General features: G+C 61.3%; 2 protein-coding genes across 5 annotated transcripts in view; both read right to left on the bottom strand.

Annotated features, from left to right (window-relative positions):
* Positions 1 to 17,051, bottom strand: part of EP400 (E1A binding protein p400) — a 231,973-nt gene that overhangs the window by 177,505 nt on the left and 37,417 nt on the right. The gene's annotated exons all lie outside the window — the stretch shown is intronic.
* Positions 1 to 17,051, bottom strand: part of ULK1 (unc-51 like autophagy activating kinase 1) — a 29,542-nt gene that overhangs the window by 11,367 nt on the left and 1,124 nt on the right. For all 4 annotated transcript variants that reach the window (XM_050747679.1, XM_050747681.1, XM_050747680.1 and 1 more), the window contains exons 4-12: positions 5,185 to 5,217; positions 4,580 to 4,616; positions 3,323 to 3,496; positions 3,174 to 3,247; positions 2,432 to 2,533; positions 1,839 to 1,897; positions 1,676 to 1,758; positions 1,391 to 1,441; positions 906 to 994 (exon numbers count right to left, since the gene is read on the bottom strand). In XM_050747679.1, the coding sequence (XP_050603636.1) occupies positions 906 to 994; positions 1,391 to 1,441; positions 1,676 to 1,758; positions 1,839 to 1,897; positions 2,432 to 2,533; positions 3,174 to 3,247; positions 3,323 to 3,496; positions 4,580 to 4,616; positions 5,185 to 5,217 (702 nt within the window). The remainder of the gene's footprint in view (positions 1 to 905; positions 995 to 1,390; positions 1,442 to 1,675; positions 1,759 to 1,838; positions 1,898 to 2,431; positions 2,534 to 3,173; positions 3,248 to 3,322; positions 3,497 to 4,579; positions 4,617 to 5,184; positions 5,218 to 17,051) is intronic.

Below are 17,051 nucleotides of genomic sequence, written 5' to 3'. Positions count from 1 at the left end.
GCAGCCTGGGTGGGTTGAAGCCCTCAGTTCCCAGAAGCTCTGGGAGGCCCTGTTTTGGGGAGTTGTTCACCACCTGCCCTCTGCACCTCACTTTTCCGTTTGCAGAGCCAAGAGAGCGAGGTGCCATGGGGGTCGTGTCCAGTGAAGAGGCTGCCACCCCCGGTGGACCCTGCTCTGAGGCCAGTACCATGCTAAGGCCCAGCGCACACCATCCATGCGGTGGCGGCTAAAGCCCCAAGTGCCCCAGGGCAGCTGTGCAGAGGGCCACACCTCCCTACAGCGCGGTGCTGCCACGCTCCCCTCACCACATCTGAGCTTCTGGCCATGATACAGGCAGACAACCAAGGTCAGAGGACCGGTCCCTGGTCACAGAGCAGGGGGCCAGGCCAGGAGAGCCCACACACAAAACTCTACCACCAGCCACCACACCATGCCCAAGAGCCAGGTTCCAGGTCAGATGGACAGAGGCATGGGGGTTCATGGCCGACTCAGGTGCTCTGCAGACCCCTCCCATGTCACACAAGGAGTGCCACCATCATGTGGGGCCATCACCCTGCAACCCTACCCATGCTGAGTCCAGTGGAAGACACCACAAAGGAGGCCAGGGGTGCAGGTGCCAGTGGGCCAAGGCCACACGCTACTTCTGTCTGCGTCAGCACAAAACCGAAGACAGGACCAGACCAAACAGCCGCCCTGTTGGCCTCTGGGACCTGAGGGCTGTGGGTGCTGGCAGGGGCCGTCGCCTGTTTGTGGGGCTTCACCATCTACAGGACGAACTCATCCATGTCTTTCGTGACTCACACAGACAACAGAAGTCACAGCACGTCCCCGCGGGGGCCCAGGGCTGGAGCCCCTGACTGCTGAGTGGGGGGAGAAGCTGTCAGGCCCCTGGGGCGGCAACTCACCGGCGGGGAGGCCAGGTGGGAGGTGGAGCTGCTGCTGGAGCTGCTGCCGGACCCCGAACTTGGGTACGAGGGCACAGGCACCGGTGGGGCTGAGGGAAACAGGTATAGGTCAGTCTGGACCGTCCTCCTGTCTCCTCACCCTAGAGCCAACCCACGGACTGGACAAGCTCAACCATATCCCCTCCACTTCCCGCTACAACCTGACCAGCAGGGAGGGAGGCTCCCTCCTGGACCACCCCATGACAGTCACAGGGCAGCACCAGCCCCTCCAACACCCCATCCCCATCCCAAGCCTGCTGCATCATCACGCGCACCCTGGCCTTGGGGTCCCCGCTGCAGCAGAGTGAGGGGCCGGGTGTTCTACCCTCCCTGGGAGCTGCCGCAGCTCAAGACCTGCTCCCTCTACCCCACACTCAGTGCCTAACCAGACCCCAGGAGGATGGGGTGTAGGGCCCTCCGGAGCCCCAGGACCCACAGAAACTCACACTTCCTGACGGAGGGGCTGGCATCGAGGAAAGGGTGATGGAAAAACTCATCTGCAGGAGGAAGGAGGAGTGAGGCCTCAGGAGGCCCCCGCCTCCCCAGGGCCTGAGCTCCCGTGGCAAGGTGGGCACCTGCCCGGGCAGAGGTGGAGCCCCTGCCTGCGCTTGGCTTGTGGGAAGGGCAGTGTGCACGTGGGGCTGGGTGCGAAGCGGGTGAGCTCTGCTCACATCAGCAAATGCAAGGAGGGAGGGTGGGGGGCTCCGGCTGCACCCCCGGTGGGTGCTCACCGAAGTCCATGCGGTCCTTGTGGTTGCGCTGGAGCAGAGCCAGGAGCAGCTGCCGCAGCGGGGCCGAGGTCTCCCGGGGGATGCTGGGGTGAGAAGAGGCTGCTGTGAGCGGGGCCTGCGGGGCCGGAGCCCGCGGGGGAAGGGAAGGCAGGAGGGGGCTTACATGGGGACCAACGTCTTGTTCTTCTCGTAGAACAGGCGCAGGTCCTGGGGGCTGCTGGCCTGCGGGGACGGGGACAGCCTGACTGCCAGGGCTGCGGCCGAGCGGGACCAGCCCATGGGGTCTTGGCGCGTTGTCCCCAGTCGGTCCCTGCCCCAGACGCTGCGAAGCCCGGGGGACACCGGGCGCTGGCGCCGCTGTTTGCTGCTGGAGGTGCGAGCATGGGGGCGGGGAGGGGCCGCCGACGGTCTCTCGGGGTGTCCACCCCCCAGAACGCGGCCTCCGCGCCCCCACCCACGCGGCCCCGGCGCTGCCCTCACCTCTGACCAGGCAGGTGACCAGGCAGGTGACCAGGCAGGTGACCAGGCAGGCGAGGGAGGCCGCGCGGGGGCAGCTCCCAGTCACCGCCGGCGGCGCCGCCCCCCGGGGGAGGCCGAGGCCCTGTCCCCACTGGACCCCTGGACGCCCGCCCCGCCCTGTCAGGACCCGAGGGGAGCCCGGGGGGCGCGGGCAGGGCTCGCAGGGGGCGTCTGACCGCAGCTGGCGGACACTTGCGCGGAAGGTGCGACGGGGGGACCAGGGCCAAGCCGAGTTACCTGGAAGGGCGCCTTCCCCGTCAGGCACTGGTAGACGATGGTGCCGATGCTCCACAGGTCCGCCTTCCCGTCGTAGTGCTGGGACATGATGACCTCGGGGGCCTGCAGGACCAGAAGCGGGGTCAGTGTGAGGCCCCCAAACGCCGACCTAAGGAGGAGCCCACCAGGCCACAGCCAACCGGAGCAGAGCCCACCACACCCCAGCCAATCAGAGCAGAGCCTGCCGGGCCACAGCCAATCAGAGAAGAGCCCACTGGGCCACAGCCAATCAGAGAAGAGCCCACTGGGCCACAGCCAACCAGAGCAGAGCCCACCACACCCCAGCCAATCAGAGCAGAGCCCGCCGGGCCACAGCCAATCAGAGAAGAGCCCACTGGGCCACAGCCAACCAGAGCAGAGCACACCACACCCCAGCCAATCAGAGCAGAGCCTGCCAGGCCACAGCCAACCAGAGCAGAGCCTGCCAGGCCACAGCCAATCAGAGCAAAGCCCGCCACACCCCAGCCAATCAGAGCAGAGCCTGCCGGGCCACAGCCAATCAGAGAAGAGCCCACTGGGCCACAGCCAATCAGAGAAGAGCCCACTGGGCCACAGCCAACCAGAGCAGAGCACACCACACCCCAGCCAATCAGAGCAGAGCCTGCCGGGCCACAGCCAACCGGAGCAGAGCCCGCCACACCGCAGCCAAACAGCAAGCCCAGCAAGGCGCCCACCCGGCACAGCCCGTTCAAGGCAGACACACCATGTACATGGGGGAGCCGCACAGTGTGGCCGCCATCATGTTGCTCTGGAGGTACCGCGCGAAGCCGAAGTCAGCTGCGGGAGAGACGCGTCAGGACGGGCGCCCGCCCTGGGGCCCCTCCCCGCCGGGCCTGCCCGCCCGCGCCTGACCGATCTTGACTCGGATGCTGTTGGGGTTGGCGCGGCGGCCCGCGGGGTTGGACAGCAGGATGTTCTGCGGCTTCAGGTCGCGGTGGATGATGCCCTTGCTGTGCAGAAGCCGCATGGCGCCCGCGATCTGCTGCAGGAAGAGCCTGATGGTGTCCTCGCTCAGCGTGCGCATGGCTGCGGGGAGAGGCGGCTCAGGCTGGGGGCCGTGTCTGCTCCCCCAGGGGTGAGCCCCGCGCGGCCGGGCCGGTCCCACCACACGCCGGAGAGAGCCAGGCATGGCCGCGGGCCGGGAGGAAACGCCGGCTCAGGAGCACGAGCCACCGCGGCCCGCCGAGACCAGGGCGCACCTGAAGCTCCCGCGCAGAGCCCGGCGCGCCGGCCCCACCACCCAGCCCCGGGCTGCAGCTGCTCCAGAGACGGGAGGCCGCCGCCCAGCCTCGGTGCCGCGGTTCCGCCCGGGTCCCGCTCCCGCCCCTCTTCCCGGCATCCAGACAGCGGCCAGCCGCGCGCAGCCGGACCGCAGCCACAGTCTCCACTCCGCCCGGCCTCAGCGTCCGTCTCCCAGGCTGGCCGGTGGGGTCCTCCCCGCGGGGGACGAGGCGAGGGGGCAGCAGGTCCTGCCCATCTACCAGCCCGGCACTCCCGCCCCAGCGCCGTGAGGGCGACGCGAGGCTGAGCCGGCGTTGGAGCAGCCCTGCCGGCTCCAGGGTGCTCAGGCGCAAGTCCCCGGAACCATCCCAGCGCCACCTCCAGACCCTCCGGACACACCCGAGAGGCCGCTGGCGCCGTGGCCCGGACCCCCACCCAGGGAGCCTGGGAACAGACGGGCGCCCACCTGCTGTCCTTCCCTCTGCCCTGCCCGGCCCTGTGCAGCACATCCTCCTCCCATCCGCCACGCGGCTCAACTTTGGGTGGGCCAAGAGCCACCTTCCACCCACACTATGAAGACAACAGCCCCGCGCCCCTTGTTTGTGCGGCTCCCGTGGCCTCATTCGACCAGAGGCCTCGGGCTACTTTGGTCACAGCTGTTTCCTCAAGCAAGGGGGAGACGGGCGGATGGACCGAATGCTAACAACTGGGAGCAGCTCAGCCCCCTGCATCCCCTCAGGAGTCCCGAGGGGACGAGAAAGAGCCAATCTCACAATCAGCCAGGGACCCACTCGAGCCAGGCTGCCTCCCAGGCTGGGCCAGGGTGGCCCTGGGTGCGGGGCCCTGGGGGGCCGGCTGGCAGCCCAACTGGCACAGCTGTGCACTCACTGTGCAGGTAGTCGGCCAGGTCCCCACCGTTGCAGTACTGCAAAAGACCAGACACGCATCAGGCTGCAGCAGGGACCAGGGCCCACCTCCCAGCCCTGCCCAGCCTCCCAGTGTCCCTCACACTTGGACACTACTCCCTGGGCCCTCCGGCGCCTGCCCACCCCAGGGCAGGTGTCCCCACAGTCCCTGCTGGAAGACATCAGTAGTGATGCTCAGCAGTCATGGCAGCTCACACCTGTAATCCCAGCACTTTGGGAGGCCGAGGTGGGCAGATCGCTCGAAGTCAGGAGTTCAAGACCAGCCTGGCCAACGTGGCGAAACCCCATCTCTACTAAAACTACAAAAATTAGCCGGGCTTGGTGGCACACACCTGTAATCCCAGCTACTCAGGAGGCTGAGGCAGGAAGATTGCTTGAACCCGGAGGTGGAGGTTGCAGTGAGCTGAGATCGCACCACTGCACTCCAGCCTGGGCGACAGTGAGACTCCATCTCAAAAAAAGAGAAAAGGTGCTCGTCACCCTCCCCCCTGGCCACATCCCTCCCTCTGGGGCTCCCAGGGCCATGGCCATCAGCCTGCACTTGTCCTCACACCACAAGGCACTCACCTCCATGACCAGGTAGACAGAATTAGCCATTTCCTGCAAGACAGAAAAGAGGCTGTGAGAGGTCCCAGTGCCCCTGGGCCCTACTGCAGGGAGTCTGGCTCAGCCCCAATTCAGCCTGGGCAGGCCCTGCAGTGCCAGGACTTAGCTGGTCATCCGGCAGCCAGGAGACGAGGACATCTGTGGGCCACGTGCTTTGTAGGTGGGTGTGTTCTGTGTTTTGTGGCCATCCAGGTCTCCATCATGATCAAGGTAAAGGCCCCTGGTCCCCCCATATAAGCGACAACTCCTGGCAGAGGACATACCCTCTAGCAGGAAGGGTGAAGGCCAGGTGTGTGGGCAGGCCTTGGCCCTCAGGCCACAGACACTTCTCAGCTCCTGAGCCCAGGATCAAAGACGCCCCAACAGGGCTGGTAGCAGTGGCTCACGCCTGTAATCCCAGCACCATGGGAGGCCAAGGTGGGTGGATCACAAGGTCAGTGTTTGAAACCAGCCTGGCCAACATGGTGAAACCCCGTCTCTACTGAAAATACAAAACTTAAACAGACGTGGTGGTTCACACCTGTAATCCCAACACTTTGGGAGGCCGAGGCAGGTGGATCACGAGTTCAGCAGTTCGACACCAGCCTGACCAACATGGTGAAACTCCGTCTCTATTAAAATACTAAAATTAGCCAGGCGTGGTGGCGCGCGCCTGTAATCCCAGCTACCCAGGAGGCTAAGGCAGGAAAATCACTTGAACCCAGGAGGAGAAGGTTGCAGTGAGCTAAGACCGTGCCACTGCACTCCAGCCTGGGCAACAGAGTGAGACTCCATCTCAAAAAAAAAAAAAAGAGATGCCAACAGATTGCAGATTGGCACTGCCAGGCTGACCCAGAGGCCTGGAGGCCTCCAGCTGCCCTACCCCAACCTGGCTGCAGCTTAGGCTGCCACCCCTCGACCCAATGCCTTCGGTCAGAGGCATCCCAGCCACCCCCTCCACTGCTGGGCCAACAAGGCCTGGCCAGCAGCTGCTCAGCCCTCAGCTCAGACACAGACCTGACCAGGGGTGCCACCTGCACCTGCCCTTGCCTGCCCCATGAAACTCAAGAGTGAGCCACAGGCACAGACACAGCACACACCCCAACGGCCAGCGTGCGTACCCCCTCACCTGGGACTGGGAGCCTCCCTGTAGCCCACCACTCACTCCCTGCAGCCACAGGAACAAGCCCTCATCACTCCTGTTTCACAGACCAGGAGAGTGAGGCCCAGGAAGCCACATCAAACCAGGCAGGCTGGGCTGGAGGAGCGAGGGCCCCACATACCCAATTCGGGGCCTCTGAACAGGAGGAAGCCCTCAAAGCCCCTCCCTCTGCCCTGTACACATCCACACGCTCTAGCCCCTCCCTCTGCCCTGTACACATCCACACGCTCTAGGCCCTCCCTCTGCCCTGTACACATCCACACAAAGCCCCTCCCTCTGCCCTGTACACATCCACACGCTCTAGGCCCTCCCTCTGCCCTGTACACATCCACACGCTCTAGGCCCTCCCTCTGCCCTGTACACATCCACACAAAGCCCCTCCCTCTGCCCTGTACACATCCACACATTCTAGGCCTCCCTCTGCCCTGTACATATCCACACGCTCTAGCCCCTCCCTCTGCCCTGTACACATCCACACGCTCTAGGCCCTCCCTCTGCCCTGTACACATCCACACGCTCTAGCCCCTCCCTCTGCCCTGTACACATCCACACGCTCTAGCCCCTCCCTCTGCCCTGTACACATCCACACGCTCTAGCCCCTCCCTCTGCCCTGCACACATCCACACGCTCTAGCCCCTCCCTCTGCCCTGTACACATCCACACGCTCTAGCCCCTCCCTCTGCCCTGTACACATCCACACGCTCTAGCCCCTCCCTCTGCCCTGCACACATCCACACGCTCTAGCCCCTCCCCCTGCCCTGTACACATCCACACAAAGCCCCTCCCCCTGCCCTGTACACATCCACACGCTCTAGCCCCTCCCTCTGCCCTGTACACATCCACACGCTCTAGGCCTCCCTCTGCCCTGTACACATCCACACAAAGCCCCTCCCTCTGCCCTGTACACATCCACATGCTCTAGGCCCTCCCCCTGCCCTGTACACATCCACACAAAGCCCCTCCCTCTGCCCTGTACACATCCACACAAAGCCCCTCCCTCTGCCCTGTACACATCCACACGCTCTAGGCCTCCCTCTGCCCTGTACACATCCACACAAAGCCCCTCCCTCTGCCCTGTACACATCCACACAAAGCCCCTCCCTCTGCCCTGTACACATCCACATGCTCTAGGCCCTCCCCCTGCCCTGTACACATCCACACAAAGCCCCTCCCTCTGCCCTGTACACATCCACACAAAGCCCCTCCCTCTGCCCTGTACACATCCACACGCTCTAGCCCCTCCCCCTGCCCTGTACACATCCACACAAAGCCCCTCCCTCTGCCCTGTACACATCCACACGCTCTAGGCCTCCCTCTGCCCTGTACACATCCACACAGGGTCCCACACAGGACTCCTGCTCAGCCCCCAGTCCCAGGAGGCCCCGACCAATCAGAAGGCATCCCTGGTGGGGGGACAACCACAAAGCCACTGGGTATATCTGCTTCATAACGTGAGAAGCCCGTGCCCCAGAGCTGCCCCCACAGAGGAGCTGTGGGCTGGACGAGGATGCTGAGTGGGGACAGGCTCAGAAAAGGGCGCTCTTAGGACGGCTAAGGCCGATGCTGCTCAGGCAGCAACCCCAGGATCCACAGACACCGCATGGCTGGCCCAGAGGGAGACCCAGAAACCCAGGCACAGGCTAGAGAAGGTGGGACCTGTCCACCAGGCAGGCCTCAGCCCACCCCACCCACGCCCATGCACCCCAAGCCCAGGGCTCCCAGCAGCCGTGGGGAGAACAATCCACACGGGGTACAGGATGGGGCAAAGGGGACTGCAGGGACAGCTCTGGGCAGAACCCAGGAAGGAGGGGGAGACAAAGCTAGAACGAGAAATAACTTCAGGACGGCAATGTCCACTCCGTGACCTGGGCCCGCCATTACCCTCCCCACAGCCCCTCCAGTGAGTGCCCATAGGTGCCCACATTTCTCCTCTCTTCTCTGGGGGCCACCTGCCCTGGATCACAGAGCCAGGGGCTCCCCAAGACCTGACCTGCTCACCAGAGCTCCAAACCCACCAGCAAAGCCAGCACAACCAGGCATGTGTAAAGACACAGGCACCCTGGGGAACGCCCATGTGTGCACAGCGGGAGCCCAGCACCCCATCCCCCGGCCACCGACCCAGGACCGGCCTGTGTGGGACAGGAGCTCCCTCTGGGCAGGGGGTGCTAACTGAAGCCCTGTGGCTTCCTCCCACCCCCAAACACTAAGGCAGCCACCTCTCACCCCTAGAAAGGCAAAGGCCTGGCCGGGTATGGTGGCTCAGGCTTATCCCAGCGCGTTGGGAGGCCAAGGCCATAGGATCGCCTGAGACCAGCAGTTTGAGACCAGCCTGGGCAACATAGCAAAACCCCATCTCTACAAAAAAATACAAAAATAATCTAGGCGTGACAGTGCACGCCTGTAGTCCCAGCTACTCGGGGCTGAGGTGAGAGGATGGCTTAGGCCTAGGAGGCCACAGCTACAGTGAGCCGGGAGTTCGTGTCACTGCACTCCAGGATGGGTGACGGAACGAGACTTGTCTCAAAAAGAAGAAAGGCAGAGGCCCACCAGGGAGACCCCTGTGGCACCAGTGACTGGCCCTGCGCCCACAAGACCCTGGCAAGGAGGCTCTTCCCCCACCCCATCTGCTGCCCACACTCCAGCCAGGGTCCCCAACACCCCTATCCAGGGCACCTGGCCCTGCCATCCCTCCGGCCACATTGGCCTCATAAGTGCTGGAACCCACCTCGCTACTGACACGTCTAGACCCCTGGCCTTGCCCCAGAGTCACAGATGTCACTCCTAGGTTGCCTTCCTAGAGACCCCTCTGCCCTCCCCACTGTGCTGGCCACCCTCTTCCATCCCCAAAACTTCAGGGGGCACCACCAACTCCCAGGAGGGAGTGGGCAGGGCCCTGCACTTCAGAGGGTCCCTTGCAGAAGCCAAGGCCTGGCCCAGGCTCAGCCTGTCTCCTAAAAGGTCCTCCCCAGCAGGGGACTCAGGGCCAGTGGGGGTGGGGCTGCAGGGTAGTGTGGGGCTGCAGGTAGGGTGGGGGCACCCACCTTACCACAGGCATTTGGGTCTTCCCAACTCCCCTGGGACAGATGACAGCTTCAGACAGGCCCTCAGGGCTGTGGGCATCCAACTCCCTGAGCTGGGCGTCAGGGGCACACCAGGGCCTCTCCCACACCTCCGAGAGCCTCCTGTGAAGTCCAAGTGCACCAGCCCTGCAGGAGCCCAGGTAGCAGGCCATAACCAGCCCACTTCCCATACGAGCACACTGAGGCCCCAGAGGTTGGGAGGCGCGCCCAGGCTGGGAAGTGGCAAGACAGCCTAAGCAGGTGGGCTGGAGTCCCGTCCTCACTCTCTGCCAGTGCCAGTGCCAGTGCCAAGCCAATAACCCTCTGTGTCCCCGGAAGGGCCTAGCTTTGCTGCCTCCAACCCTGGCAGGGTCAGGGATGAAGAGTGAGGACAAACAAGCCCAGGCCCACCCCCTGCCAGGGCTTAGGGGAGCTCCTCCAGGGCAGCTGCAGGCCCAGGTCCTGCGCCACAACACCTCCCCGACAGGTCCCCCAGCTGGGCCTGCCCACCCTTCCCACAGGCAGCGACTCTCTCTGGGGCTCTTGACGGGGGTCAGGTGAGAGCACAGCCTTGCCGGCCACAGCTGACCTCCCCTGCCCAGCCCTGGGCCCACCCAGAACCCACACAGGGCATCGGGTTCCACTTCTGCCTTGCAGCTAAATTTGGTTTTCACAAGCTACCCTGGGGAGCGGGGACCAGGCATGCTCCCAGCATCAAGCCACCCAGTTAAAGACACCAGAAAGGGCCATGACTGCCTCCCTGGGCTCCGGGGCAGGAAACGGCCACCCCAGGCCGAGCAGCTCGCCTCCCACGGCAGGGCCTGGGGGTCCATCCCGTGGTGACACACACAGCAGTGGCCACAAGGCCCACGCCCTAATCAAACACGGCAGGCTCCCTGCACTATCATCCACACCCCAGGAGGTGGGTCCCACCTTGTCGCCTATTTTAAGGGAGAAACGGAATGGCTGCTGACCATTCCACAGGGCTGTCCCTGAAAAATCCCAACACATGCATCCGAGGTTCAGAACACTTCAAAAAGGCAGCAAAATCAACACCCCACTGTCTCCAGGCAGCGTGCCTGAGGGACCCGGGACAGCACCCCCCAGGCAGGCCGGCCCCCACACCCCGCACACATGCACGCACGCACGCACAGCCAGCCAGGTGTCCCAGGCAGCCTGGCACGGGTGTCTGGGCACGTAGGAGGCTGCCCCACCCCTGGGGTGATAAGGTGCTTTACTTAATAGGATCCAGGCTCCCACCCTCTGCCAGTCCTACTCCTGTCTGGTGATCCTGGGCTGGGCCTGGTGAGCAGGCACTGACCTAGTTCACGCCTCCAAAGCTGGCCTTCTTGGCTCCAAAAAGTGGCAAAAGCCACAGCTGGGGCTGGACAGAACCACTCTGTACCCCCAGGCGGGGTTCCTGGACAGCTCCCAAAAGGGAAGGGATGCCGGCTCCACCCTAAGAAGGAAGGGCCGCCCTCTGGCCCTGGGGAACCACTTGCAGCCACCCATTGTGTGTGGGCCTCCTGGGGCTACAGCCCAGGCTGACCTCTGCAGCCTCCCGCCTGCTGGGTCTGGGGGTCTGGACAATCCAGGAGTCAGCCGCAGCGGGTTGAGGCACGTCCCTAGATGCAGTGAGGCAGGGGTGGGTGGCCTGACCCTTCTGAGGGCACAACCTTGCTTGGAAAAAGCAGGGAACAATCCCAGTGCAAGCAGGGGTGGGGGGGCTGGGGGGCAGTGTAAGCTGCAGAGACCCTCGGGAAGATGCCAACTCCACACATTCCTCCCGAGACCCGGCCATCCTAGTTGGCACACACCCCAATGAAACCTGGTCCCAGCAGCTCTGTCCTTCAGGCGGCTGAGACCCGTCCCCCAGCCATTGCGGACAGATACTGATACCAGGCGACAGTCCCACAACGGGGTAACGCGCAGAAATAAAAACCAACTCCTGTCACCCACGGAGACACAGCACCCCTCAAACCTACGGCTGACGTCCCACCTCCAGGCTTAAATTAAGTCAGCATGTGGCAAAGGGAGCAGCCCAGGATATGGGCATGGCTTTGGGCTGGCGCTTGCTACACCACACAGGGTCTGTTGTGGTGCACCTTCTCATCTGTTTTGCACCTTCCAGTATTTTTATCCCATGATTTTTTTCTTTTTCTTTTTTTTTCTTTTGAGACGGAGTCTCGTTCTGTCACCCAGGCTGGAGTGTAGTGGCGCGATCTCGGCTCACTGCCACCTCTACCTCCCAGGTTCAAGCGATTCTCCTGCCTCAGCCTTCCAAGTAGCTGGGACTACAGGTGCCCACCACCATGCCCGGCTAATTTTTGTACTTTTAGTAGAGAAGGGGTTTTGCCATGTTGGCCAGGCTCGTCTCGAACTCCTGACCTCAGGTGATCTGCCCACCTTGGTCACCAGAAGTACTGGGAGTACAGGCGTGAGTCACCACGCCCGGTCTTATCCCATGATTTTAAAAGTTAAAAAAAAAGATACACATCACTTTGGAGGTAATTCCAGAACTGCCTGGGCCCTGGGGGCCCCTTCACAGGCCCCTGCCCAGGAGCTGGGTACCCACCCCATGGGTTTCTACTTGGCCTGCATCCTGCCCCAACTCCCGCTGCAGACAGCCCCCCCGCCAGACCAGCCCAGGCCTGGCAATCCCCTCCTCACTCTGGGATGGGGTGTCACAGTCTCATGCCGGGCTGGACTGCCTGGACCCACAGTCTCCCAGGCCCCTAAGCAGGCCTGGACACCTCTTGACTCGGGTCTCCACGGGGGAGCACACCTCTTGACTCAGGTCTCCACCACAGGTAACTCACGGGCAGCGGCTCTGTCTGCAGGGCCTGAGTGAGTCACACCTGAGTGGCCCAGCAAGGCCTTCAGCTGCAAGGAACCTGTCAGTTGGCGTGCTGGCCACGGGGGCCACCGTTAGCAAGGCCTGTAGCCATCAGCCCTCCTCCCAGGGCACGCTGGGCAGGATCCCAGCCTGGCTCCACAGCCCCACACCCTGATTCCTGTGGTGGCGCACTCCTGGGGCCAGGCAAGTGCAGACGCTGCCACCACACCCTCAATAAGGAGGCCAGGTGCTGCAGCTGCTCCCAACAGCTGTGGTGGACTCAAAGAGCATAACCCAAGGTACACACTTCCCAGGCACTCACACTTTCACAATGTTTATGGATAAAAAAGAAACCCAATACACAAAACCCAACACGATAAAACAAAAATAACCTCAACTGTCAACAAACAACATGGAGGGGAATACCTGCAACCTATCACAAAGAAGCTACTTTCCTTCATATATAAAGGATGCCTACCAATCAATAATATTTACAGAGCACTTACAACGTGGCAGGCATAGTTCTAAGGACTTAACACACTCAAGTTGCCATCACAACCACAACGGTTTTCGTTTTTTGTTTTGTTTTGTTTTGTTTTTTGAGATGGAGTCTCGCTCTGTCGCCCAGGCTGGAGTGCAGTGGCCGGATCTCAGCTCACTGCAAGCTCCGCCTCCCGGGTTCACGCCATTCTCCTGCCTCAGCCTCCCGAGTAGCTGGGACTATAGGCGCCCGCCACCTCGCCCGGCTAGTTTTTTGTATTTTTTAGTAGAGACAGGGTTTCACCGTGTTAGCCAGGATGGTCTCGATCTCCTGACCTCGTGATCTGCCCGTCTCGGCCTCCCAAAGTGCTGGGATTACAGGCGTGAGCCACCGCGCCCGGCCTTGTTTTTTTTTTTGATAGATTCGCTGTCTCCCAGGCTGGAGTGCAGCGGCACAATCTCGGCTCACTGCCGCCTCCACCTCCTGGGTTCAAGCGATTCTACTGCCTCAGCCTCATGAGTAGCTGGGACTATAGGCATGAGCCACCACGCCTGGCTAATTTTTGTATTTTAACAGAGGCGGGGTTTCACCATGTTGGCCAGGATAGTCTCGATCTCCTGACCTCATGATCCACACGCCTCAGCCTCCCAAAGTGCTGGGATTACAGGCCTGAGCCACTGCACCCAGTCAACAGTTTTTAAAAGGTAAGAAAACTGAGGTGCCAGGAGGCTGCCTGCCCAAGGTCACACAGGTAAATATTAGAGCTAAGGCCCAGCGAACGGCAGAATGGCTCAGGGGCCATGGTGTTAAGCATGGTACCCTTCAACCTTGGCAAAAAAGGGATCAAGAACTTGCCAGAAATATGTGCCTAACCAGGTATGGTGGTGCATACCTGTAGTCCCAGCTACTCTGGAGGCTGAAGTGGGAGGATCTCTTGAGTTCAGGTGTTCAAGGCTGCAGTGAGCCATGATTATGCCACTGCACTCCAGCCTGGGCAAGGGAGTGAGACCCAGTCTCTTTTAAAAAATATATTAAAATAGGCCCGAAGCGGTGGCTCCTGCCTATAATCCCAGCACTTTGGGAGGCTGAGGCGGGCGGATCAGCTGAGGTCAGGAGTTCTAGACCAGCCTGACCAACACAGAGAAACCCTGTCTCTACTAAAAGTACAAAATTAGCCGGGCGTGGTGGCACATGCCTGTAATCCCAGCTACTCGGGAGGCTGAGGCAGGAGAATTGCTTGAACCAGGGAGGTGGAGGTTGTGGTGAGCCGAGATAGTGCCATTGCACTCCAGCCTGGGCAACAAGAGCGAAACTCCATCTCAAAAAGACATATATATAAAATACAGAAATATACTGTGAAGGCTGGGCACGGTGGTTCATGCCTGTAATCCCAGCACTTCGGGAGGCCGAGGCGGGAGAATCGCTTGAACCCAGGAGGCAGAGGTTCCAATAAGTCAAGATCGCGCTATTGCACTCCAGCCTGGGTGACAGATTGAAGCTCCATCTCAAAAAAAAAAAAAAATACATTGTACAAAGGACAAGTGGTATTTCTAACATTCCCATGCTCAGATAGTGAAGCTCATTCATCACCAATGAAAAAGAAAACCGACCAGGCGGGGTGGTTCACTCCTGCAATCCCAGCACTTTGGGAGGCCGAGGCCGGTGGATCATGAGGTCAGAAGTTCGAGACCAGCCTGGCCAACATGGTGAAACCCTGTCTCTACTAAAAACACAAAAATCAGCTGGGTGTGGTGGCGGCGCCTGTGCTTGGGAGGCTGAGGCAGGGGAATCGCTTGGACCCGGGAGGCGGAGGTTGCAGTGAGGCGAGATCGCGCCACTGCACTCCATTCTGGGCGAAAAGAAGAAAACTCCATCTCAAAAAAAAAAAAAAAAAAAAAAAAATAGCAAAACCATAAGAGACATCATTTTCCACTTCTCACATGAGCCACGATGGAAACCTCTGAGAGCCGCCCTCCTGGCAAGGAGCTAGGGAGACATGTGCTTGGAGTCAGGCTGAGAGACCACTGGCATTGCCTCTCTGGAGGTCAATTTGGCAATAACTACCCAAATTAAAAACCAGCATCCCTCCCACCCAAGGATTCTACTTCTAGGGATCCAGTCACAACCACCCTGATGTACCAGCATCCCAAAATAACCCCATGTCCCACCTACAGGGCCTCGGTGAAATCAGTTATGGAATCTCGGGCAACGGGCACCCCATGGCTGAAAATCACCACGGCGCGCCCAATCAGGACAGCGGCGAGCACCCCCACAATGGCTCCCCCAGCCCGAGAGCACTCCCTCTCACAGCCCTCACAGCCCGTGCTTTCTGCTTCACAGAGGGAGAAACAGGGCCGCAAACTGAAGAAGCTGTGTGTGCACGTGGCAGCCAGGACTGGGCCCCTCATCAGCGTCAGCCGGGCTCTCGACCACTGCGCTTACAGATGGTGACCTCTAACAGAGAGGGGTAAACTTTTCGAGGGATTTTTTTGTTTTGTTTTTTTGAGACAGGGTCACACTCTGCTGCCCAGGCTGGAATGCAGTGGCAAGATCACGGCTCACTGCAGCCTCAAACTCCTGGGCTTGATCAATCCTCCCACAACCTTCAGAGTAGCTGAGACATGCCACTATGCCTGGCTAATTTTCTTTCTTTTTTTTTTTTAAAAAGAGCAAGTCTTGCTATGTTGCCCAGGCTGGTCTGTCCTGGCCTCCCACAGTGCTAGGGTCACAGGTGTGATCCACTGTGCCCGGCCGAGGGGTAAACTTTCTGATATGGATTGAGCCAGCACAGAACCTTCCCCAGGCTGTACTCTTTCAGAGACAGGGTCTCGCTCAGTCGCCCAGGCTGGATGGAGTGCAGACTATACTCTTAAGTGACAAAATTCACGGTGCAGAGAGGTGGGTGTGGTTGGAAGGACACACATGAACACATCAACTTGTAAGGACAGCTGTCCCCAGTGGCACAGAAACAACTAAGGCAGGTGCCTGAGAGCGGAGGACAGCAGGACTCCATCCAGGGGGCTGGACTCTTACCTTTACCACACTCCCTCCTGTAATGTTTGCGGATTTTCTTTTATCACTCAACTTGTTCATTATCCATTTTTAAAAGCCAATTATTTTTTCCTGGGTTTGGGTGCCTGCCTCAAACATTGCCTTACCGACACAGGGCAACAATCCCCGCACCTGTGGGGCGAGGGCAGGCTGAGCTGCAGCTCCAGCAGAGCCTGGTGCCCGGAGACAGGAGCGCCTGCAGCAGGCCGCTCTAAGTGCTTCCTGAGTAGAGGAAGCCACAGTGTTGCCAACACTGGAGGAAGTGGCAGATGCCCACAACCAGGTGTGTGTGGCCGACTGGGATGGAGTGGGGGCTGGGGATACTGGCCCTGGGTCTGTGGGGGTCATGCAGACAGTCACAGGGCCTGGCCTGGAGATGCCCAGGACTGGACCTGGGGAGCCCTGGAGGGGAGCAGGAGGCAGCGTAGCCCAGGGTGGAGGGGGACTCCTCGGAGTCACTGCCTGGCCAGGGACAGCTGCCCACTCCTTGCTGGCTCCCAGCGCCATGACGCATGTCCAGGCTGTGGCCCAGGCAGGAGGCTTCCAAACATGGGGAGGATGAGGAAAGAAGAGGAAGGGAGGGAGGAAAGCAGGGAGAAAAGGGGTGGGAAGAGGGCGGGAAAAGCAGCGGGAGGGGTGGCCCGGTTCCAGGACACAGTGTGCCTGGGTTTCCAGGTACTTGTTGGACCTGGGCCCTCCTCACCCGACACCTTGTGACAAGCCTCGGTCCCCAAGGCCACAGCAAAGCTCTGACAGGCGGAGGGAGGAGGCTACCAAAACACAGCCCGCCAGCCCTTCCCTCAGCCAGGGGCTGGGCCCTGGGCTCAGTAAACAGGTCGCAGAGCCATTAGTCAGCACTTTGGTCGGGCGGATCTCCCGCCTCAGGTTCTTGGTCCCTAGGAGGGCACCCTGGCTCCCACAGCCCCAGCCTGGCCTGCCCTGAGCCCCGGGACATGGGGGCAGCATGAAAGCCAGCTGGTCCCACCGCCTGCATCCTGGGGCCAGCCGGGCCTGAGGTCATCTCCTTGGCCAGCCAGCGGCAGCCGCCTGTGCCCGGGCTCGGCCCTGACTGCCAGCGAGCAGGAGTCTCCGGCGGCCCCTCCCCCGCCCTGTCTGACGCAGAGCAAGGCCGGCCAATGCCGGCCGCAGGAGCAATGTCAACAAACACACGGCCTAGACAGGTGGGCCAGGCCGGCAGTGCTGCCAGGACCTGCCTGGGACGCCGGCTCAGGCAGGGCCCCTAGGACTGACACCCGGCGG

The sequence above is a fragment of the Macaca thibetana genome, chromosome 11 (assembly GCF_024542745.1).
Source record: "Macaca thibetana thibetana isolate TM-01 chromosome 11, ASM2454274v1, whole genome shotgun sequence".
In the NCBI taxonomy this organism is placed as follows: domain Eukaryota; kingdom Metazoa; phylum Chordata; class Mammalia; order Primates; family Cercopithecidae; genus Macaca; species Macaca thibetana.
This window is presented reverse-complemented; position numbering and strand designations above follow the sequence as displayed.